At 47.0% G+C, this 23893-nt stretch overlaps 1 protein-coding gene across 1 annotated transcript in view; it reads left to right on the top strand.

The window, feature by feature from the left end:
* Positions 1-22520, top strand: part of ONECUT2 (one cut homeobox 2) — a 32850-nt gene extending 10330 nt beyond the window's left edge. Inside the window, exon 2 of the mRNA XM_006205749.4 lies at positions 21422-22520. Coding sequence (XP_006205811.2) covers positions 21422-21708 — 287 coding nt within the window. The 3' untranslated portion in view covers positions 21709-22520. The remainder of the gene's footprint in view (positions 1-21421) is intronic.
* Positions 22521-23893: the final 1373 nt, after the last annotated feature.

Genomic DNA, 23893 nt, shown 5'->3' with positions numbered 1-23893 from the left:
AGAGTCCCCCTCGGGGAAGAAGAGTTTTCTCATTGGCTAATTGCTTTATTGGTAGCACTGACCTGCAGAGCAGCTGCAGGGGCCTGGATGAAGGCTTAGGCTTCAGAATAATGTGCTCCATTAGAACAGGGCAAGGCATTTTTGTTTACTCAATTGGAGCTCCCTGCGAAGTGCCATTAACCCTGGCCCATCCGCATGTGTGTTGCAAAAGCCAAAGGTCACGCAAGTCAGGCTGTAGGCACAGCCAGCTCTGCCCTGGTGGGTGGGAGAAAGCATCCTGTTGGCACCACCCTCCCCAAGCTTGGCCCAGACCCATGGGCTCCTCCAGGGCTTTGACCAAAGCATGCCCTTGCACAACGTGCTTGTATTTCCCAATTGCTGAATCACGTTATTGATGATTACACAGTTTTGATCTGAGCACCATCAATCACACATAAAAAAAAAAACAGTTCTCCCACTGACCCTCTCTTTCCCATTTATGTTCCCTTCAACATTGTGTATTACAGTAAATAGAATTGTGCAAACAGTGCTTTTTAGCAGGAATATATTCTGGATACATGCTTAGATCAAGAGGAAGACAGACTTCCAAACGTGGCTGGGGGGAAGGGGGGCGAGGAGGGATTGTTTAGCAGAAAAAAAGGTTTGAGGTGGAGCCAAGAGCACAATCAAGGCTTCTATCAAGAGCACCTTGAACTAGAGTGCCACCTGCCGGAAGTCTTCTAACTGCAGGAAGCCTTGCACCTCTAAGTTCCAAGCCCCTTCCTTCACTTTGTTCCTAGTATCTTTGTTTCCATTCCCCACCCTCCTGACCATAATGTATATTTTCCTAAAAATTTCTTAAGGGGCTTTTTCCTGGTCCTTTGGGACTCTAACCTCTGTCTCTTCTATTTCGTTGCCAAGGAGAAATCAGCTATGATTTTTTGCTATGATGGGTAAGGTTATTCATCCACCCTGCACATTGAGGTAATAGTCTCCTGCTTAGTTGGAAAGTGCTTGGGAGAGGAGGGGCAGAGAAAGCAAAAAAAAAAAATCCTTGGAAGGAATAGGGATTGGTTGTGTGTGTAAGAGAAATGGCTCAGTTGATGGTGCCAGTGAGGGCTGTGCCAAGTGTAAGGTGCTCTGCTAAGGCAAAATACTGTACAAAAGAGAGGGAGGTGGGAGAGAATTCCTATGGGCAGGAAAGACATTAGGAAAGAAATGTGCTGGATTAGTGAGCCAGAGGTGGGCTCTGTGAAATCTCCTGGGAAGAGAATGAACCAGCCGTTTTGCAATTGCAAAGAAGTAAGCCAGTGAGCTACACTTGGGGCCAAACTGTGAAGCTGGATGTAGCTCTGTGGGTGGCAGCTGTTTCCAGACTCGCCTCACATCTATCCGGTCCCCGGAGCCCCTGGCAGCAGAGCGCCTGAGGGTGAGTTGCTGCCTCCGCGCCCCGGCTCAGGCTTCAGCACCACGAACAGCGCCACGGAGCGCCCCAAGAGCCAGCGCGCCCTAGCTATGGTCCGAGCGAGTTTACATCTCAACCCAGAGAAGGGAGATGGGTCCTCTACCGGGTTAAATCCGGGCAAGACCCTGGTCAGTAGCTCCAGCTCTCTAAATCTCTGAGTTCCAGACAGAAGGGGGCCTCATATTTTCCACTATCAACGCGTGGCTTCGGTTCTCTGTGTGAGATCAGCGATAATAAAGGGAGAGGAGGCAACGGCGGTGAGAGGACAAAAGATGCTAAACGACCCTTTCCTTTCAAAGAGGAAGAACATTACCTCTGTTGAGGGGAGGAGGAGTTGAACTGTTTTGCTCGATGTTCCTGGCTTCTGCAGCCGCCAGTTGCGACTCTTAACACAGTATTTCAGATTTAGGATTTCCTTTCAAGGTTTGTGGTCTGGTTGTCCTACACAGACATTCAAAAACAGGTTTTTTTCTCCCCATGTATATGCTCATGGTTTTTGAAAACATGGTTTTCATTATATTAAGCAAGATCTCACATTATATTAGCAGTAATATTGCTAGGAGAGCCATCACTACCGCCAATAAATCCAGAAAGTGCGTTTGATTTCTCGAGAGTTATCTTTTTCAGAGGAACCTCTTCACAGCTTCTGTGGGCCAAGGGTTGAGTCACCTCCTCAAGGCCACACAAAAGAGTCATATGACCCTGGCCAGGGTGAGAGCTGACATTAGGCGCTGACCCCTGACTCTGGCCATTTTCAGTCAGTTGCTCTGCTTTATTTGTGTTTTTATTCCAGAGAGAGGAGGCAGGTGGGTCCTTTTGGTCTGTGGTTGGGCACAACTTACATCTCTTTAGGTTTCTAGTAAAATGGTCCTTGACTTCCCAAAGCTAATTAAAATGTAAAACTTTTGCTTTATATCAAGGAACTTTAGTTCAAGCCTAATTTACTGCTAAAGTGGTTCTGAGGGAGGTGAAGCATAGAAACAGACAAGTGTATCCCCTTAAAAAGAAAGTCAAGGGTATGATAAATGAGATTTTCTTCCCTGTGACAATTCATCTTTAAATTCCAAGTGGCTCTTGGGTGAAAAGAAAATCCAGCCTCAAACAATTAAATCTGGTAGAGCATTCACTCTTAGTGTTAAAAAAAAATTGTTTTCTTTGTCTAAATATCTAAAATTTTGATCTATAAATGAGCAGAAACACATTTGAATAAGATCTAAGAACTGGTTTTAAATCTACTTGATAAACACTGATTAAAGCAGTTTCCTCAAGTCATAGGATCTTCCAATTTGCAGACATGTATTTCCTAGTAGTTGTTGGGTTACACTATCAAAACCTTTTCCAGTAAAACATGGATTTGACAGTAAGCAAAGCCTTTTTTTTAAAGCCTACTTTGTATGCATCACTGCATCTTATTAAAATAAAGCAGTCCATTCTGCAAGGCTTACACTAAATGCATGTCCTTTCTAGTGGCTTTCAAAAGATATTTTGTTAAAACTGCACTATAAACAGGACCTCTTTTATAGTCTTCTTTGACAATAAATACTAAAAAAAAAAGTGTAGAGTAAAAGAATTTTTTGCTTTTCTGAAACAGTGCAACAGATTCCCAGATCTAATCTTTTTTTTTTAAATCTTAGATTCAGATGCCTCCTAATATATAGCAGAGTTCATATCAGTTCACATTCAAGGCACAAGAATGAATTCTTTAGTCACTCTCAATGTTTAACCCTTCTCATCTTTTTTTTTCTTTTTTTCATTCTTCTGAAAGGGAAGAGGAATTCTTCCTGTTGAAAACTGATTCCTCAACCTCATTCTGGGCCCTGCCTCTCCTGTCTTCTCAGGACCCCTTTCTTTCCTGTGCTTATAGCCTCTTCTTCATTAGCTTTTTCCCATCAGAAAAGTTGTGCTCCAGACTCTCTTTTTTTAATGTTCCCTCAACACCTGTTCTAGCTTTAGCTCTTCCCTCCTTTCACTTCTAGGAGGAGTTGCTATAACTCGGTGTCTGTTTCTTGCCTCCCTCTTCAGTCCCAGCCCTTTGCTGTCTGGTTCCAGCCACTCCTGCTTACTAAATAAACATGCTCTTACCAGTGTCACACTGTTGAGGTCTTTGTAGCTAAATCCAGTGGGTTCATCTCAGTCTTAGCTTGGCCTCTCCACAGCATGTGACACACTACTGACCATCCTCCTCTCTCCCTTTCTTCCCCTGACTTCTGAAATACTGTACTCTCTTATTTTTCTTTTTGGCATTCTGCCTACTCCTACTCAGACTCCTTTCTGGGCTTCTCTTGCTCTGTCCATCTAGCTCAGCATTCAGGCCTAGGCTTATTTTTTTATTCACTCAACATACTCAACCTGGAAGAGTGCATCCATTTGGTTGTCATCTCTCTATGCTGAGGGCTTCTGGGTCTCTCTCCAGCCCTTATATCTCTCCCGAGTTCCAGGTCCCTATTTCCTTCTGCATCTGGACATCATTGCCTGAGTGTCCACAAACTCAGTCTATCTCAAAGTGATCTCATTTTCCTTATCCCACAGCCCCCATCACCACCATCACCAAATACGAGTCTCTTTGTTTATTCTCTCTCTCCTTCAATAACATCACCTTATACACAGAATCTCAAACCAGAAACCAGGAAGTCAACTCAGACTCTTTCCTTTTCCCCTACTACTCAACCATCCCAGCCATGTGGATTATACCTACTATATATCTGCTTCCATCCCTTCTGCTGCTGCCCTCCTTGGGGGCATCACCAATTTAAACAGCCTCCTGACTGGTCTCGCCATTTTCAGTCTTGCCTTCTCCCATCCATTTTCCAGCCTTAAGCCGGAGTGATTTTTCTGGAACTCATTATACTCTTGTTTAAAAACTCTTTGTAAGCTCCCTTTGACCGTTGGAGGAGGTCCAGATCCTTGAGCAGGGTGTACTCGCCACTGTGTAGACTAACCCCTGCTCACCTCCTGCCTCATCTCACATCATTCCGCCCGTTCTTTGTGGGCTCCAGACACGCTGTGCTTCTTCCAGCTCCTCAAACACACCAGGCCATTCCTTTGGCCTGGAACACTTTTTCCTTCACTCCACTAACTTTAACTTAACTTCAGGTCTTGGCTTAGAGGTCTTTGCCTCTAGAAAGTCTTCTCTGGTCTGCTAAATTGGGATCTCCTTGGATTACTGCTCCCATTTCACATAGAACACAGGTAGATATCACGTGCTTACTTGTCAATGCCCCGCCAGCCAGATTGTAAATTCCGTGAGACCAAAGATTGGATTTAGCATATGATGGCAGCCAATAAATATCTGTAAATAGACTAATAAATACTTTTATATGACACTGTTTCTGCCCATTTTACTCCCCCAGGTTAGCAGATGGCAGTTGAAAAAGAAGCATCAGTGTTGGTGCATCATTTTGGGGCAGTACTTCGTATTTCACAATATCAAGTTCTCATTAATGTCATTTTCTTCCTAAGCTAAGATACTACAAGTATCTATGAGTTTCAAAGGAAATCTTGAAGTGGGGTTAAGTCTGAATCAAAGTTTCAGATTATCGCCAATGAGGCAAAGGATGTGAACTGATGATCACTGATCACCAGACTAGTGACCCGTTTTACCAGTTGACTCTAGTCTGCAAGGTAACCCGCTCGAATCAGGTAGTTCTCCTTGGCATTCTGCTGATATGTTGCCCTCCTCACCATGTCCGTGTCTCTGCACACTCTCTTCTTCCTACCTGGAATGTCTTATCTGGCCCTCTTCAGTTCCTCCCCATCCTTCCTGGCCACCTCAGGTCCTCCTTCTCTGAATGTCCCCAGCAAACTCTAGCCCATTCTTTTTTTTTTTCCTTTCCTCAACTGTGGTTGCAATCATCCGTTTCAAACTACATAGCAGCTTTTTAGCTGTGGTCTTACACCACTCTCTGGGTCTCTTCTGTATCCCTTTCCTGTGGCTCTGGAGGGAAGACACTGTATCCTTTGTGCCTCCCACAGCTGCTGGTCCATGGCTGAACCCACAGTGGGCTTTTTTTCCAACTGAGTCATTTGATGCACTCCTGAACTCTCCTAATTTCAGTCACTCTGGGTTGGGGGGAAATAGATTGTGTATGTTTCCTTACATCTAGCATCCTTTTCTAGCCTCTACTCTTTAAAAAGCAGAATGTATTCTTTTTTGTAAATTCTTTGTTGACAGAAATGGATTCCTGTGTTAACCTGAAGTGATACATAAGCTTAGTATGGTGAAAACAATGTTCATGATGGCTTGGTAAATAACAAAGGTGGTTCTGCTTCCACATACAGCTGAAAATGTTACCCATTTTAGGACATTTGAGCCTGCAAACACATCAGCGAATCACAGGGACTGTTTTAAGTCAGCTTAATTATCAGTAAACCAAATTTGCATATAAATGGCAATTACTTGATATACTGAAAATTCTTAGATTGTTACTGACTTAGATTTACCTGTAAGGAAAAAAGCCAGAGGTCAACATTTTTAAAAGTTTATCCTTTTTCTTTCTCATTTCTTTGTCTTTTCGCAACTGAGAACATAAAGTTACTGGAGGTCTTTGAAACCCAGTAGTTCAAAAATTTTCAGGGGTATACACAGTTCTGCCTACACAGTATTGAACTAAGTAATTAAGCATGGGAAAAATTAACTAGCTTTTTTTACCTTTGATTTTACTGGAATTTTAAGATTTGAGTGTATAAATCCACATGTTTACAATATCTATATAAGATTGAGTGAAAAGAGGTTCTGCTATTATCTTAACTTTAGTGAGAAACTGAAACTGAGATAATTTGTTGTATGTCTTATGTGGAAATAATATATTGCCTGGAGATTTTTGTTTACAGTTATGTTTTGATATTCATGGCACATGAGTAACAAACTAGGAAGACCATTCATATATGAACAAAATGTTAAAACATTCCAGACCATTTTTTAATGCGTTTAATTGAATGCATTGCTGTCACGCATGAATACTACGTGATAATTAAGTATGCTTGGTAAGCAGTTGACTTAAGTGACTGTCATTTGTGTGCCTTGCTTAGCTAAACCAAGTTTCCATTGACACGGAGGTAGAGAGAGGCAGGGTTGGGCAGAGCAGGAGGCAACTCTGATGTCTCTCTGAAGATCCTGAGACCCCCACCCCCACCCCAGTCAGAAGCTGCCCTCTTCTCTGCCTGGGGTACCATGGCCTGTTGGTGGCTGGCACCAAAGACCACATACTCCTTTTTTCCTTTCTGCCTGGTGCCTCATCTTCCTCCTCTGCCATCCTCCCAAAGCAATCAGATGGGACCTGGAGGAGTCAGTACTGCTGAGTTCACCATCCCTGACCCGTTCTCCACCTAGAGAATGGGATTTGGGCTTCCATAGACAGATTCTGGGAAGTCAGCTTAAAGACCAAACAGGACATAGGTAGGTGGTTGGACTTGGGGGGAGGGGAGGAAAATCTGCAGCAGAGATAGGTGGGCTTTTCTACTGTAAGCCACAGTGAGTCAGGACCCCAAGTGTTCTGCTTCCTTAGAGCTCTAGTAGTCCCCAGGATATGAATATCCCCACCTGAGATGACAGAGGAGCCGCACGCTAAGAAGAGAAGACTACAGCAGGTCCTGGGAGCACTGTCTACATGACCTAGATCTGTCTCTCTGAGGCAGCTGGGAAGGGGTCGGAGGCACCAAGCATTTCTTTCTCCCCACCTCTCTCAGAGCCGATCTTATGGAAGCAGTTGCAGGGTAGCACAGTGAAACGAATGGTCTTTGGCTTTAGACTCAGATAGCTGTGAGTACTCATTCTAACTCTGCCATTTACTGGCTCTAATTTAATTTCTGAGTCTCTGTTTCCTCCTTTATAAAATGGGAATAACATGTCCACCTTGGAGAATGATAGAAATATTAGAGATGATCTGTATGGAGTCACTGTCAGGTTACCAGGCTGATGAACTGTCCTCAGGACTTCCCCATAGAATCCCTTGCCTAGAGTGGTGACCTGAGGGACAAGATGGCCTTGGATATTGGGGAGGAAGAGAGAAAGAAAATAAAGTATAGATTTTATTCAACTTCTGTTATGTGCTATGTATCAGTTACCTGTTGCCATAATAATGCTAAGTAACAAACCACTCCAAAACTCATGACATTCAGCAATAAACATTCTTTTCCCACATGTTTGTGGGATTCAGCTGATCTAGACTGGTCCCAGCTGGAATTGCCCATGCATCTGTGGTTTGGCTGGCTAGATCATGTGTCTGTGGGTGACTCTGCTCCATGTTTCCCATCCTCTCCAGGGGTAGCCTGAATATGTCCTCATGGGGTGATGCACAGGCAATAAAATGCACTATAACATTCCATTGGTGAAAGCAAGTCACGTGGCTGAGCCTAGGGACAGAATGGGAAGGCAGTACTAGGTTCCGTGGCAAGGAGCCTGGGTCCAGGAAAGGGTGAATTGGAGTTGGGAGTGGGGGCTGGTTTGTTCTTTGGCTATCTACCTCCTACCACATATTTTAGCTCACTTCCATTCTTGCAGGAAGCCATTCCTATGGTTGTGATAGGATAGGAAAACAAATATGGCAACAAATAGAAAATAAATATGGAAGTATTTCAAAACCTTTTATTATTTCATACTTTATACAGCTAACAGACTATGCCCAGCTTGTCAGGAGCAGTGTTTCTTTGTACCATGAAGATCTGTGGACATGCCTGACCTGCCCTCTAGGTGACAGCAGGCTCTCCTTCATCTTCCCTTTAGTGCCCGCACAGTACCTAACACGTAGTGGGTGCTCAGTCAATGCAGGTGAAGCCCAGGGTCACTGGCTCTGATATCCTAACAGGAGGTCCCTTCCAGCCCCACCAGACCACCACATGTAGCTCTACATGTATTTTTGAAAAAGACTTCGTTCTATGGTCCCACCTGTAGGTGTGTGAAGCTACCAAGCCCATAGAAACTGGCAGCACCATGCCTGGCCACCTCTTGCTCCATCATCTTCAGAGATGCCCGCATCCTGTCTATGAAGTGTGTACCTACTTTTACTCTAATCTGAGCACTCAACCCCCTCGTAGCCTTTCTCTTGCCTTTTGAAACAGCCTACACTCTATGCAGTATGTATCTCTCTGAATAAGTCTACCTTTACTCAAAAAAAAAAAAGACTTCATTCTAAACTTTTCTTATTTTTTTCTACTGAAATCATCACCAAACACCTGAGAAACAAAAGTCCAAATCTGTTGCCTATGGAAGTTAAGCCATCCAATCCAGATCTCCATTACTCTGTGCCAACAAAGTCCAAACAGTGCGAGCACTTCATTCATTTTGCCAATGAGTATAGAAGCAATTTGGAGGTGATAGCAAAAAGACCAAGAGATTTACTCATTTGTGACTCTTAACAATGTCTAAGGTTTGTTGAGGTGTTTTGTTTTGTTTAACCTTAGGTTCTACATCTGGGGCAAGCTGGTTCTGTTTTTAATCATAAGCAGTGTTAAAAATTCTTGCCCGTTTTGTCTTGGTTCTTAATGTGGGTGTTAAGAGATGCCTTCCATTAGTGAGTATGCCTCAGATAATGTGTTTATTTGCATCTTCCTTCTTCCCTGCCTGTCCCCTAATGGTCTGGTACACAGAGGGCTACTTGAGCTGATTTATATGGATCTCAGTTGCTCTCATTTGCGCATACTTAATTCAGAGAGGTGATCACATTGATTTCCCAGGCCCACTTTTCAAGACATTGTACTAACATAGATATCTCAGCCGCTCTAACTACATTGTCTGAAAGGGAAAACATTTTAAACCTTTGGAAGCAATTTTGATGGACATTTCATTGTGTTCTATATTACGTACCTAATTAAATTTCCTTCACATCGAGGTCTGTTTAAAATTAAATTGAGAAATATTTTTGAGTTCCATTGGGCAGATAACTTTGTTTAGCTGGATCCGTTCTGCGTACATATGAAACGGCATCCTATGAATCAATGCCCAGTGCGTATGCTTCCCATGGATGTGAAGAAATGACACCCTTAGTAGGCAAAACGTGGACTCCTGCTATTCATAACAGGCTGTCCTTGGTTACGGAACTTGTTCACCCTGTAATTCCAAAAAGTCCTCATGTTTTTGTGCCTGCAGTTTGACAGGCTGATGTATTCGGATTCTGAGCATAGTGAACAAAATCTGTAACTTCTTCCATAGATTAGCTGGAGTCTTAGGACTCTTATTTACAAGCTCACAGTCCAGCTCAGGGCAGCTTGCTTCCTGTAGGGCGGACAAAAGTCTTATTTGCATAGCGGAGGCAGGTGGAATTCCAGATTGAGTTTGAAAGCAAATAGGCTTTGTCGTCCAAGGATTCATTCCCAGGGGAAGAGATAGATTCCAGATGTTTTGTATCTTTGGAAGCAAGACCCAGGAGAAAGGCCTTATCTCTCAGCTCCACCCACTCTGCCACTGAAGACAAGAAAAACCGATCCTCCTCATCTTTTATCCTGGCTCTCCTTGGCACAGCCATCTCGTTCAATTCTGGGAGGGAAACCTGTGATACTCGAGCTGTAGTTGGAAAGCTGGCATTTCATAAGCGCTGCTTTAATATATATTTAAGAAAATAGTTCCAAAACTCTGTCACTTCTCTGTACATAAGCAGGAATTTGGCCTGAATCACCAACTCTTCCATAATTTTTATGTATCAAGAGTATTGCTTGGCATTGTCATTGATAGCATGAGCTTCAGGGGTGGATATATCCAGTTTGGGTCCCAGCTACGACCAATTACTTGGTATGTGACTTCAACGCAAGTCATTAACCTCAAAGAGCCTCAGTTGCCTCTTTTGTAGAATGGGGAGAAGGCTGATGCTAACATCATCTAGTTGGTGTGCAGGTTGAATGAGATAACATGAAGTGTTTAGCACGGCACCTGCCATTTTTACCTCTGATTTCCTTCATACCCCAGATCACCCCCCATTCCACATGGACACATCTGTTCTTCAGCATAATCGATGTCATCTTCACCAGTGGAATTTGTGCTGAGAGAGGTTGCCAGACACCACGATGGTCTTTGGATCCTCCCCCTGCAAACCAGCCAAACATGCAGCAGTGCTATTTCCTCCTGCTATCACCACCCGCCTCCCTGACCCCTGTGTCCTTTAATGCTCTCTTAACAATCACGAGCATTTTGCTAAGTCTGCTGTGTATGCAGCAGATACTGCTGAATCCTTACTGACTTATGTTGGGATGAAGTCCATTTTGCAAATGTGGTCTGTGTTGAGCACAAACGCTCCATTTGATAGGACTGTACAATGTTACACATAAAAATTGCAGCTCAGCCCACAAGGCTCCGCTTGTCTCATATCTCCATCAAAACTGCAGGTTTGGGAGTCATATCAGCAAGTGATTTTCTCAGACATCCAGGTGGTCGTGAGCCTAAAAGTGCAGAGTACTGTTTCCTCCTTTCTGGTTTTAGTATGTCTGGCCCCTGCCTCTTTCTCGTTTCCCAGATCCATTTGGTTCTCATCTTAGTCCCTGAAGGGCTCCTGTTTTGGTTCATGCCATCATTTTTATTCCCAAAGCCAGGAGCCTTAACCAGAAAAGAAAGAAAGGAAGAAAACCTACAGACACCCTACTGTTGCTTTTCCTGAAGTGGCAGCTTATTTGCTAATGTAAGATTTTGAAGCCGTGGGCCTCTGAATTCTCAACGCACACGTCGTATTTAAACAGTCTCTAGAATCCTTTCCTGACCCCAAATTACTCCGAGGCATTAATTGTCCTAGTGGTTTCATGGCCACATTATTTCATATTCATTAGTGTTTTCATGAAAAATTATAACACTAATTAGAGCGGCTTTCAGTTAATTCACTTGGTGATTCATTACTCTCTCCCCTCTTGGTGTTCTGCATGTGGTCATCTTGGAGAAAGCATCCAAGGGGTAATTGCAGCTCTATTCCCTGAGTGATCGCCTAATGCCATTAGTTCTGATCCACAGGCGCATCTCCGGCGGCTCTGATGGGGTCTGGTTGCAGCTGTACCCTCGCCCCTGCCCTTTGGATGCAGGGAGAGAGGGAAGCCTGCACTGAAGACCGGTCCTCTGGAAGGGGTCCAGGGCAGCAGAGGGGGCGGAGTTCCTGGTGGGAGGTGAACATCACTTTAGCCTCTTCTGGAAGCTGAGTTAAGGACAGGGTAGCGCTATAAGAAATCTGCCCTGAGAACTTGTACTTGGGAAGGAATAAGAAAAACAAATTTTCTTCAGTTTTAGCAGATATGTGGCTGGGCACTGGCTAGACTCTGGAAGTCTGGTTCTCTCTCAGACCTCTGCTGGCCAGATCTTTTCATTAAAAGTTTATTTGTCCTCACACCCATTGGGATGGTGCTATCAAAAAACCCAGGAAGTGTCAGATGTGGAGAAATTGGAGACCTTGTGCACTGTTAGGTGGGAATGTAAAATGGTATAGCTTCTATGAAAAGAATATGGCAGTTTATTAAAAAATTAAAAATAGAATTACCATGGGAGCCAGCATTCCCACTGCTGGGCATCAGTTCCCCCAAATGCCACATGCCACGGCCTCCTCCTGTCCTTACGCTCCCCTGGAGCACTCTTTGGAAACTACACCTCCCAGGGTGTGATCTGCCACCATTGTTGTCCGTCGTCTACCCATCCCATCCTCAGTTTTTTTGCCCAGTTGTTTTCTGAGAGTTGAAGTTCTCAATTAGTAAGTGCAGGGGAGTGGACGGCACTCTGGCTGTTTCAAGGCATCACCGATCAAATTGAATGACAGCTGCTTAATTTGAATTTCTGAACAGCTGGAGGACTCAGGTGTTATGTTTTCAATCCAGTTCCATGGGCCTTGTGTTTAGGTGAGAATTCCTCAGAAATGCCCCCATGCAGGTTGAGTGTATCTTAGTCTTCCGTTTGGTGAGTTTTATCTTTTATTCTGGGTCTTTGAGATGATTTCAGTGGGAAGTTAGAGAGGCTGTACTAGATTCTCCTAACCAATTTAAACAAAATGGTTCTATCCAGAATTAAATATTTGTTTTAGCAACTCATGACTTCTTGGATAGCTTGCAGGAAGGCAGCTATGCAGCAGAACTAAGGATCTCTCTTTGCCCTGCTTCTTCACAGTGGGGATAGATGATCAGAAATTGTGATTTCAAAGGCTGAGTGCCCCCTAAAGATTTATTCTAATAGCCTAGGGGGAAATTAAAGACCCACTGGACTAGAAGTGAGGGAATCTGGGTTCTCAGGGCTCTGTCACTGACTCGCTGTGGTCAGTGTTGTGCAAATCACAACACCTCTAAGAGCCTGGACTCTCTGTGTCTACAATAAAGGAGAGGACCAAACAGTCGCTGAAGTCCTGCCATTCTAGGACTCAGTGGTTTTACCTGCTGGCCTGGAACGTCTACTGTTAGAAACCTATTCCTTGGGGCTCCCCTTTTACTCCCAGAGTTTCTGCAGAACAGGAAGCAGGGGAGAAGGTACATCCATGCTGGGTGGGCGAGCCCCAGCCACAGGCAGAGCCTGCTGGGCGGGACGGCTGGAGGAGCGAGGGGCAGAGGGGGACAGAGGCCCGGCACCCCCTCTGGAGGTCCGCCCCCTGGGGCCACACCAGGCCTCTGTATAAACAAGTTGTCAGACATTTAAGGACCCCATTTCCTGAGTCCCCTTCAGTGACTTTGTATTGAAGAGAAAAATAGGGGTAGGAAATGAAACTTGTTTTCTTCAGAGAATGTATTTCAGGCACTGGGAATGGTGGCTGGCTGGCTGCCTTTCACGTGACAACGAGCAGACGTGGGGGAGTTGCTGTCACATTTGTCACGACCAACCTGCTTACAGCCCTCCCAACTCCCAGGTGAAGGCAGGGGCGGGGCATAGTGGAAGCGCAGAGTCATCACTTATCAGCCCTATTTCCCAAATGGGAGGAAGACAGTACTACTGCAGGGATGCCCAGGTGGGCAGAGCCATGCCCCAGGTCAGAAGTGAAGCCCCAGGCGGGGCTCGGGCTCTTGCAGGCAACGCCAGGCTTCCTGGGGCTCCTGGCTTCTCTGCACTTTGGACGTGACCCCTTCCAGAGTCTCCAGGATGCGGGGTGTGTGCTCACACAAGCGAGGTCCCTTGCTCAGTTTCTTTCTCACTCCTCTCTCCTCCCTCTCTCTCCTCTTTTGCTCCTGCTTCATCTTTCTGTGCCTGGAGTATTTGCTCTAACGAGCCAGGCAGGAGCTATCTCACTGGCACATGGGTTGTTCGGCCCAGAGCGCCTTGGCTGTCCAGAATAATTTGCCAAGTAGTTTAGAGGTTTTTCTCAGCAGGGAAGTCCAGTGAGAAGGGAGTGAAAGGAGGGATAAAACTCCAGACCAAGAATGACTGCAAGTCCATTTGTGCAGCACGGCCTCCCTGTCTCCGCTCTTGGCCGCCCAAATGGACGTTGATCTGGATGTCACTGGCTCCACTGCCTGAGTGGACTGGCATCTGGTCCGTAAGGAAAGCTATGTCCCAACCTGGAGCCAAAGCCATTAAAGTTTCTCATCTGACTTAGGTCAGGGCTGTTTGGAGAAATGAGAGGGAAGCTAGAGTTTAGCTCTCTGGGGCGAAGGTCACCATCCTGGCTCCGTGGTCATCTGGACCCAGGTGGTCTTTGATAATAGGCTCAGGGAAAACTGCAGAGCATCTAGCTGCAAACTGTGTATCGTTTCCAAATTGCAGAGAGCACAAGATAATCAAATGATGATGAAAAGATCTTGTCCTTTGTAGCCCCTCCCCTTTCATCAAGCTCTGCCACCTCCCAGGTGAGTGATCAGTGCCCCTGCCACCCTCTGGCCCTTAGTGGCCAAAGCTTAGAGCCTAAGCCCCAAGTCTTGTGCATCAGACGCCTCGTCTCCGTGCCCCTGTAGCAATGTGCCAGCACCTATCCCTTTGCTGGCCGGAGAAGCCTGCATTGCTAGGATTTACCGGTATTGATGGCTTCCTGAACATTGAATATGTACTATCAGAGTATGTTACTCTTCTATTCTTGCTTCCCTATTTGAATGCAAGGGATGCTGTGATTATTTTCAGTGCTCTTGAATATGCAAATTAGTTCCAGAGGAAGGGGGCCCTCCTGGACACCGTGATCACTTCTCCCAGGGGCTTGCCATCCTGACAGTAACAAAGGGTCACCTCTTCAGACCAGGGAAGAAAAGGGAGTTGATTTCTTCTTACCTCAAAAAGACTGGCTTCTTGGAAAAAGACTAGAGGTACAAATATGAACTTACTCTTGTGTTTTTTTATGTGTTTGTTTGTTTTATTGTGGTACTGGGGATTCAACTCCAGCCCCTGCGCGGGTGCCCTCCTTGCTGGAGGGGTCACTCTCCCTCTTTGCACAAGCCCTGGGAAGGGGGCAGCTTCGTGCTCTCGAGCTGAAGGATGGAAATGTTTCTCCCTCAGCATTGTTTTCAAACCCTTGTACTTGGAGGTTAAGTGACCATGCTGACAGTGCCCACCCCGATGACTTCCTTCCCTTCCCCCACCCGATGCCCTGGCAAGATCACATTGAACTATTCAGGGAAAGTATTTACTGAACGCAAGGAGAACAGAGCACGTCTGCATTATTTATGAGGGGCTAACAATACCCATCATAGGGAGAATGTATTTGGACATAAATTAGTGATGTTAGGAAACACCAGTGGTCCAAAACCTATTAGGATCTCTGACACATACGTAAAAACGCATCATAGTCTTACCTTTTCTGTGAGGCTGGGAATTGACTCTGAGACAACTTCACAAAGAAAACAAAAACCTTTAACCTTTTATTTGCCATAAGCCCTCTGGGCAGCTCATCTCCTGTTGAGTTAGTCTTGGCAAATCACTTCAAACTAAGGATTCTTTAACCTCACTTTCTCATCCACCACCTTCTTTCTTCTCTTTCTAAGAAGGAAGGAAGGAAGGATATTTACATTTACTGAGCGCCTACTGTGTGCCAAGAGTTACAGCTAGCACCTTGGTGTCCGGACTGTTTTGCTTTCATATCCCCATTTTATAGATGAAGAAATTGAGGCTCAAGGTCCTGCAGCTGATGAGTGGCCAACATGGATTTGAAACCAGGTTTTGACTTCACGCTAAGATTGCTTGCCCTACATTTGACTCACCACCGGGGCAGGAAGGCAACGGTTGGTTGGTCTTTGCTTCTTTCTTGGTTTTCTGTCTCCACAGAGATGCCACATGCCCGGAACCACAAAACCAGTGGCATTCAATGCTCTTGAACATGCAAATATAAACATTCATTTTTGCTCAAGACTCTGTGGGTCAGCCGGGCAGTTCTCCTGACCCCGGCCCCGCTCCAGGGGTCTCAGCTGGGCTCGCTGCTGTCAGCTGCCGGGGCGGCAGAGGCGGGCTGAGCCAGGCTGGCCTGGCCTTGTCAGGAGGTGGCCAGGCAGAGCTCCAAGAGCATGAACGAAACCCACGGCTTCTTGAGGCATAAGCTGTCACCTCTGCCACATTGAGCTGAACAAAGCAGATCACCAGACTAGCCCAGATCCAGGGAAGGCAGACAAACTCCATCTTGTGCCGGGAGGAGCTGCGGAGTGTCGTTGTAGAGGGTGGAGGTGGCAGGAGGGGAAGAATTGGGGCCAGTTTTGCAGTTAGTCTGCCTCATTTCCCATTGGTGGGGCCGCTCTGCTTCCTTGGGGGGCACCAGCTTCCTGGAAGCCTCAGTTCCCTCCACTCCCTCCTCTCCAAGCCTGTGCTCGCAGCTGTTTTTTATTTGTACTGAGGTGCAGAATGACCTTGGAGGAGGATTTAAAGGCCCTCTTCCCGAGGGGAAGGGAGGCAGTCAGTTTGGCAGGGGTTAAGCCTTCCACTGACCTGATTAAACTGAAGCAGGCAGCCCTCGGCCTCAACCAGCACAGGAGGGGAACCGGGTCGGGGGGGAGTGGAGCTGGCCTTCCGGGGCTCTCAGAAACCACATCGAGAAGCGTCCTTCTCTGCCTGCACCTGAGACCCGTGCTTCTTCCAGATACTTCTTTGGAGTTGACCCCCCCCCCCCGGTCCAGCTGCCAGCATCTGAGGGCATCGGGCTGTGCTGGTGGAGCCAGAATTCCCCTCCTCTGCAGGGTCTCAGCCCCTCACCCTCGCACAGGCCTCTGCAAGGACCTCCCTTTGGCCTGTGTGCCTGAGGTTTCTGGGGAGGAGGGTTGGAAGGAAGAGTCTGCTTCCGCAGGACCGCAGGGCTACCCTGGAGGACATGGGAGCTGATGTCAGGCTGTGGGGGAGAGGCAGCGTGGGCACTTGGGGAGGAAAAGAAGGGGACCTCGGGGCAGAAATGGAAAGGGCTGCGGATTCCTGGAGGACTGGGACAGACCCAAAGTCATGAGAAAGAGACAACAAGTTGAGAGGAAACGAGAGATGGCAGTTTAAAAATCAGATCTAAAAGGTCAGAGATGAGAGGACAAGCCAAAGGAGGCCGGGGTTTCCAGACGCCGGAGCCCGCACTTGCCCGGCCCGGCTCCTGCTCGGACCACCTTCACCAGCAGATTATTGATGACCCCTGTGAGGCGGTCCAGGAGGGTAAAGACACCCCTCCCTAACCCTGCAGCTTCTAGTCTGGAAGGCCAGAGCAGCCCCGATTCCACTTCCCATTAGGCAGGTGGGGCAATCGTTCCCCAGGAGGCGCCGGCCCAGCACGGGACTTGAGAGGCAGAGTGGGTCGCGTCCAAGAACAGCCTGCAGGGAACAGCTGGCGATTTCTTTCATTCTTCTGACCTCTCAGGAGCAATGAGAGGTGTCACTGAGAAGGCACCATTTGCCTTTGGTTTGGAAAAGTCAGTAAAATGGTGCCAGGCAGAGGAAGGCAAATCGGTGAGAAGGATGGAATGGACCCGGCAATCGTTTCTGGTCCCGTCAGCGCGAGGGAGGGGGAGGCGCGGTGATCAGACCCAGGCCTTGCGGCTGGTGAGTGGCAGAGCTGGGTTTGACCTTGGGTCCGATGGAAACCGCCCTGCCCTCATCCATTTTCATCTTCTCCCTTGTCAGTTGCCTCAGAAACAAACAAACAAACAAACTACAGAACCTTTTGTTTCAAATCTGAGGCGTGTAATTCATTTCCACGAGACGTTTTCTTTTCCTGTCAATTCAGGCAGGCGTGCGGGACCCCTCCAGTACTCATAATTCTGTAGCAAATCATGAGATGGAGCCAGATTCTCCAAAGACAGGTGGGAGCATTTCAGCCCACTACAGCAAAGGTTGCTCCTGAGGGTCCTGAATTCGTGGGGCAGAATCCCAACAGGTGGGAGTTTCAGCCCCAGAGCAGGGAGGACCGAGGAGTCTGACCCAGTGTTGGGTGCCCCTTACCTCCCGGGCTCCTCAGGACCCAGGGAGGCTGAGAGCCCCTTACCTCCCGGGCTCCTCAGGACCCAGGGAGGCTGAGAAGGGGTTTCCAGGTCTGTGTCTCATTGTGTCACCCTAAATAAGTCACTGGACCTTCACCGACTGTCAAATGGGAATCCACAGCTCAGCCCCTCGTTCCTCACAAGGAGGTTGTGAAAGGAAGGCACTGATGGGGGTGCAGACCTCAGCTGCCTCTCAAGCTCGTCTTGTGTGCCTCCAGCCCCCAGACCCAACAGGAGCCCTGCCTCTCTGTGACTCAGTGGTGAGGGTCAAGTTATGAGCAGTGGAAGATGTGCAGGTGCCTTGAAGGGCTGAAGCCACTGCACCTGTGGGACTGAGCATCAAGGTGAAGTGTGGTTCCAGGTGGCCCCCCACCTGGATCTGCCTCACAGAACCAGCTGTTACTGTCGCCCTGACCCTGCAGGTGCTCACAGCTGAGGTCGCTCCACCTGTGTCCAGGCACGGGCCCTCCTAGGGAAGACCGAGGAGAAAAACAAGGCCCGTGGGCTGGCAGCTGGCAGCTCGTGGCCCTGTGCCTGTCCCACTTGCTGCTCCCTCCCACACTGCCTGCCTTCCCCTCCTGCCTGCACAGTCCTCCACCCCTTGGCATGCAAATACCAAAGACGTTTGTCCCAGGAAGGAAAATTAGGGGTGAGTAAAAGTGACTCTTTTCAGAGAAACTACAGTCCCTGACTGGCTGTGTGTGAAAGGAAAGCCCCAGATGATGCAGCGCTTTTCGTGGCCTCCTTAATATTTTCCCCAAGTCCCTGGTACTGCCCCTTGCTCTGTCTCACCTCCCTTGGAACGCCCTCCTGATGGGGATGACTTCTGGCTTTCCAGCCTCACCACACGCCTGACTGCATGTCTCCATGCGGCAGGCATTGGACAGAGCTGTGGCCGGTTACCCGGGCGCCTGGGAACACCTGGGAGCAGCCTGGCCATGGAGGGAGCAGGGGGAAAGGCCAGTGGTGGAGAGAAATTCTTCTCTCTCTTCTGGTTTAGAAAGATCAGCCCCAGGGAAGTGGCACATCCTCGGAGAGGCACTTTCTTTGTCCTGTTTCTGACCCTCTGAGAGTGGCCACCAGGGAGAAGGTGAGTGGGCGTCTCACGATCTGGGGGGGGGGGGTGGGGAGGGGAAGGCAGGTGGCGCCGGCGCTTGTGCCTTGAACCAGAGCTTATGATTTCACCCTGGGAACCCGGTGGTTTGAACAATTTGAGTTGAAAAAAGGACCTTGCTAGTCTTAAGCAGTGGCTGTCACCACTGTTGCTAATCACAGATGCGTCTGGCTGTGTATACCTGCTCGTCCCTGGTCCTGGTCCACAGGAGACAGGCAGCGTTCTCCATCTGAGCTGATATTGTTCCTGTCCCAAAACTGGGAAAAGGCACGGGTAGGCTCAATAGGTGGCCTCACTGTAGATAAACAAAGGATTTCTCCTAGTTTTTGAAATGGAAATGAGCTCTCAACCCTCCAAGTAGGGACCCACGTAGGGACCACTTCCCAAGAGAGGAAGGAAGGTCAAGAATGGCTGAGGGCTTTCCATGTCCTCACCCCAACCTCCCATCCAGCAACACGCCTGTGCCCCATTGCACACCCTCCCTGCTTCCCTCCTAGAAGAGCGGGGAGAAGAAGCCTGCAGGAGCCCGGGCTGACCTCACACCCTCCAGGGGCAGAATTCCCCTTGAGTGGCTGGGACCCGCCAGAGTCTCCCTGCACCCACACCACTGACGAATGCTGTCTGGTGGGTTAGAAACCTAACATGCATCCCCGGGCGGAAGGGAGCTCCTTGGCATTTCCCAGCCGTTCTGAAATGGGTATTTGACTGTGCCGTGTAATGTTTTGACACTGAAAGCATTTACACTCCGCACCTATGGGAATAGCTGGCTTCCTCACACCTTGACTGAGAAATTCTGAGGTTCACGCCTTCGTACCAGCTTCCAGACATCATCCAATCTGTCTCTTTTTTCTTGGACTTTCACAGCAGGCATTTGCCCTCTTGTTTTTATTTTCCTTCAGCTCCTGACCAACCGCTATTGTGTGTAAGAATCATGGGGTGGCAACTGCCAGCTGTCAGGACTCCGGGCGGGTGATCTCCCTGCTGCCTCGTTGTTCTGGGCTTTGGGACACGCCGTACATCTGCAGACCACAGGCTACTGCTTTGCATTTCTTGGTTTAGAATCTGGTGGCTTTGGAAAGCTGTTGGGAAGGCAAACACAGTTTCTCTGTGTTTCTCTGCAGGTTGCTGAACATTAAACCTTTAACATTTGTCCCTTAAATCATATGCATATACTCAACCTGTGTCAGCCCCTCTCTACCTGATGCTCCCTACAAAAGGCAAAGAGTAGAAAGTGGCCTGACCCAAAGCTCAGAAACAAAACTCACAAACCAGGGCTCTGAGAAGTATGAAAAGGCTTCCGGGTGGCACCCCAGACAGCTGGTCTTGGGGGAGTGTCAGTTGAGTACAAAGAGATTGTCAACCTGGGGCCAGAACATCCAGTAGGATTTGATTCAGGGAAGGATGCTCAGAGCCAGGCCTCTGCTCCCTCCTCGCCTTTCCCGGATGAGCTCTGTTGAGGCTGCACAACACCCCTGGATGAGCTGGGATTTCTTTCTGGCAGTTTGAACACATGTTCTCATGTTCAAATTCGTGATTTGTATGCACTGCACTATTTAATCCTTACAAGTGACTCTTCTGAGACTCACTCTGTCTGTGAAGTATGCAGATTCCCTGAAAGAATCGAGGCACCACTTGTCATCAGCATCCCAAGCATTCATTTAAGTCCATGTCTCCAAAAAGAAGCCGGTTGGGGATGTCACACAGACCTGGTCCCTGCCGTCTAGGAACTTGTGGGGTATGACACAGGTAGTGACACATAAATTAATGTCCTGGCTGCATATGTCAACCCAGATGTGGACACCCACCTATGAAGTCAGAGACTGCATCTATTGATTGACATATCTAGGGCCTCAAGATCCTGTCATTGTAAATTTGGGTTCTTCCAGTGACCCTCAGCCCTGGCTTCACTTCAATATGTTAGTATAATTCCAGCCAAATTAGAATTGGTTAAACCAATTTTTTCACAGTCTTTCCCTCTCTGTTTGATTTTATTTTTTGATTTTTCAAAAGTCTGGAAGAAGGGGATTTGGGTCGAGATGATACCATCGTTCTATCGCTTCTGATTTCATCCTGTTAACAATTATTCGAATCACATGAGTGGAACCTTTGATTTTTGAAAAATTACGCACTTTCAAGCTTTGACTCCAGAAAGTAATTTCTGCTCAGCTGTAAACAATTCTAGATGGTGAATGTGAAAGAGGAACTGCCTAACCAGGCTTGCCCTGGGGAAGTCATCGCTCCCTTCACAGCACCTGATTTCAGAGATAAAGCGTTTTCAGGGTGTGCTGGGGGGTCGGGAGTGAAAAAAAAGCAACCACGTTTGATTCAAAACGAAACTGTGTAAAACAGCCCTGCTATTTCCTCCTCTCTCCCTTCCCCCACTAACGATGCCTTCCATCACCCTGAGATGAACTGGGAAGGCTGGCTATTGACAGCTGGGCAATTTGCACAATAAAGTTTAACGGTTTACATCCCCTGGTACGACTCTGTCAATGTTCTCAATGGCTCACCTTCCCGGGTGCTGGTCCTCAGACTCGCACTGACTCTCTCTTCTCTTCCCTTTCCAGCGTGCAAACGCAAAGAGCAAGAACCAAATAAAGACAGGAACAATTCCCAGAAGAAATCCCGCCTGGTGTTCACCGACCTCCAGCGCCGAACACTCTTTGCCATCTTCAAAGAGAACAAACGCCCGTCCAAAGAGATGCAGATCACCATTTCCCAGCAGCTGGGCCTGGAGCTCACAACTGTCAGCAACTTCTTCATGAACGCCCGGCGCCGCAGCCTGGAGAAGTGGCAGGACGATCTGAGCACAGGGGGCTCCTCGTCCACCTCCAGCACTTGTACCAAAGCGTGATGGAAGGACTCTCAGTTGGGCACAAGTCACCTCCAAATGAGGACAACAGATACCAAAAGAAAACACAAAGGAAAAAGACACCGGATTCTTAGCTGGGGCCCTTCACTGGTGATTTGAAAGCACAATTCTCTTGAAAAGAAAACTTCTATTCTAGCTGTAATCATAGACCAGGTGTTCTTTTTTGTTTGTTTGTTTTTAATGGCTATGGAGTCCAAGTGCAAGCTGAAAATTAATCTCTTGGAACCGGACATTGTCCTCTGAGTGAGCATGCTAAGTACCCCAGAAACCCAAATGGGACCTTCCTGGAGCAAGTGAATTTCATTGTGGTGTCAGCCAAGCTTAAGATTGCTTAGAACGTCAACAGTCCCACTTTGGGTCCTGTTAACCTCTTGCAGTCGGAGTTCCTGTGAGTAATAGTGGGACTTTGGCCTGTGTAAGGACTCTTGAGTTTGGGCTCCCAAGAAGCTACAAATAAGAGGAGAATCTAGCAACAAGAATGACCTCATTTGCTTTCCAAGTGCTTAGCCTCATCATACCATAGTACACCAACATTCGCAGCCATAACATTAAAAAAAAAAACCATCAGAAGGACAATTACTGAGCACAAGTTTTAAATATGGAAGTTAAAAAAAAAATCCAAGGACCTGTTTTTCCAACTCAGGCATCTTTTTCATTGAATGGTTTAGAAAGCTTTAAGTTGATCTCATTTACCATTTCCTTTTTCTTACCTCCTGGAAATCTCACATGTCTTGGATCCATCAAAAAAAAAACAAAACAGATCAGTTCACTTGAGCTCAAAGTATCAAGCACAACGAAGATAAACAGAGAAGTAAGGAAGGTTCTGGATTCACTGCATCTGGATTTTCAAGACGCCAGTTGGGAAGTCATTAGGGAATCATTAGGAATATGGCTTCAAGCACATTTTGCCGTTTGCTACAAATTCTGTTTGTACATAATGCAGACGCACACTCAGGAGGCCAACTTAACTGTTACGGTACATGGAGCAAATGCAGCATTTTAAAAGCTCTAGATTATTTTAGATCATTAATGTATCCTTCTTGGTTATCCATCACCTGGTCGCTCCTACTATACATTATGACCACCACATAATACATTCTCATTCTTTCAGATTTGGGTTGTTCCCTTGTCCATCCCATTGGTAGGGGTGTTTTCAGTGTTTCCTAGCAAGGAAGAAAGAAGTCATTCAAACCGCCATATGTGTTACTCATCACTGTCATGTAGTCCTGAATCTCTTCCATTGTTGAATCATCCTAGCAAAACAGCTGACTAAATCTGGAGAAAACGCAGCACACCAAAGAAGCAGGATACTGCAAACCAAAGACATTTACTACTTGCCATTTTCTAGCCTAAAAATACTGTGATTACTTTTAGAAGTCAGAAAGCCTCTGCAACTCCAAATGGCATTCAGCTCTTGCATTTGGCTCACCATTGGGCTGAGCGGACCGGCTATGCCAAAGACGTTCGCCAAGCCACCCAGCGAGTAGTTCCTGGCTGTCACCTTCCCACAGCAAGCGGAAGAGCGCCCACAGAACCCTGGGAGATTGCAAGGGTCACCATGTGTGTATTTACCAGTGAATGGCCCCAGGTGGGCACCACAGGGGTGTTCAAAGCAAGCCAAACGCTGCAATGATTCTTTACAGACACTTGAGACTGACTTTTTTTATGAATTACTTAATCGAAACCAAAGAAACTTTTTCTGCACCTACTTCTGCAACAAACAAAACTGTCCCATTAAAATGAGTAAATAAGTAAATACATAAATCAATGAAAATCACCACCAACAAGAAGGAAGCACGCCAGGAAAAAAAAAAACAAAAACCAGAAATGGAAAAACAGCGAAACACACTGTGTTCAAACAGACCTCTGGGACATTTTTTGGAAGCAGATTTTAAAGAAAGGGTTGAGACAGGAATAGGAATAAGGAAAAGCCTCCGTGGCTGCTGCTTCATTTGACAACTCACGCGGTAATCTTAAAGTTGAAGATTGTCTTTAATTTGTGCCTATGCAGTTTTTCAAAAGAACACGGAACAGAGCAACAGAAACCTCAACAGCTACAATACCAAAGATGAGGATTTCTCACACCTTTTGTTTCAGTTCATTATCTCCTCTTGCCTGGCTTAAATACTAATAGCGCCATTGATCTGTGTAAAGGTAATCAATTTTG

This window comes from Vicugna pacos, chromosome 30 (assembly GCF_048564905.1).
Source record: "Vicugna pacos chromosome 30, VicPac4, whole genome shotgun sequence".
In the NCBI taxonomy this organism is placed as follows: domain Eukaryota; kingdom Metazoa; phylum Chordata; class Mammalia; order Artiodactyla; family Camelidae; genus Vicugna; species Vicugna pacos.
The sequence above is the reverse complement of the archived record's forward strand: the minus strand, read 5'-3'. Positions and strand labels throughout refer to the sequence as shown.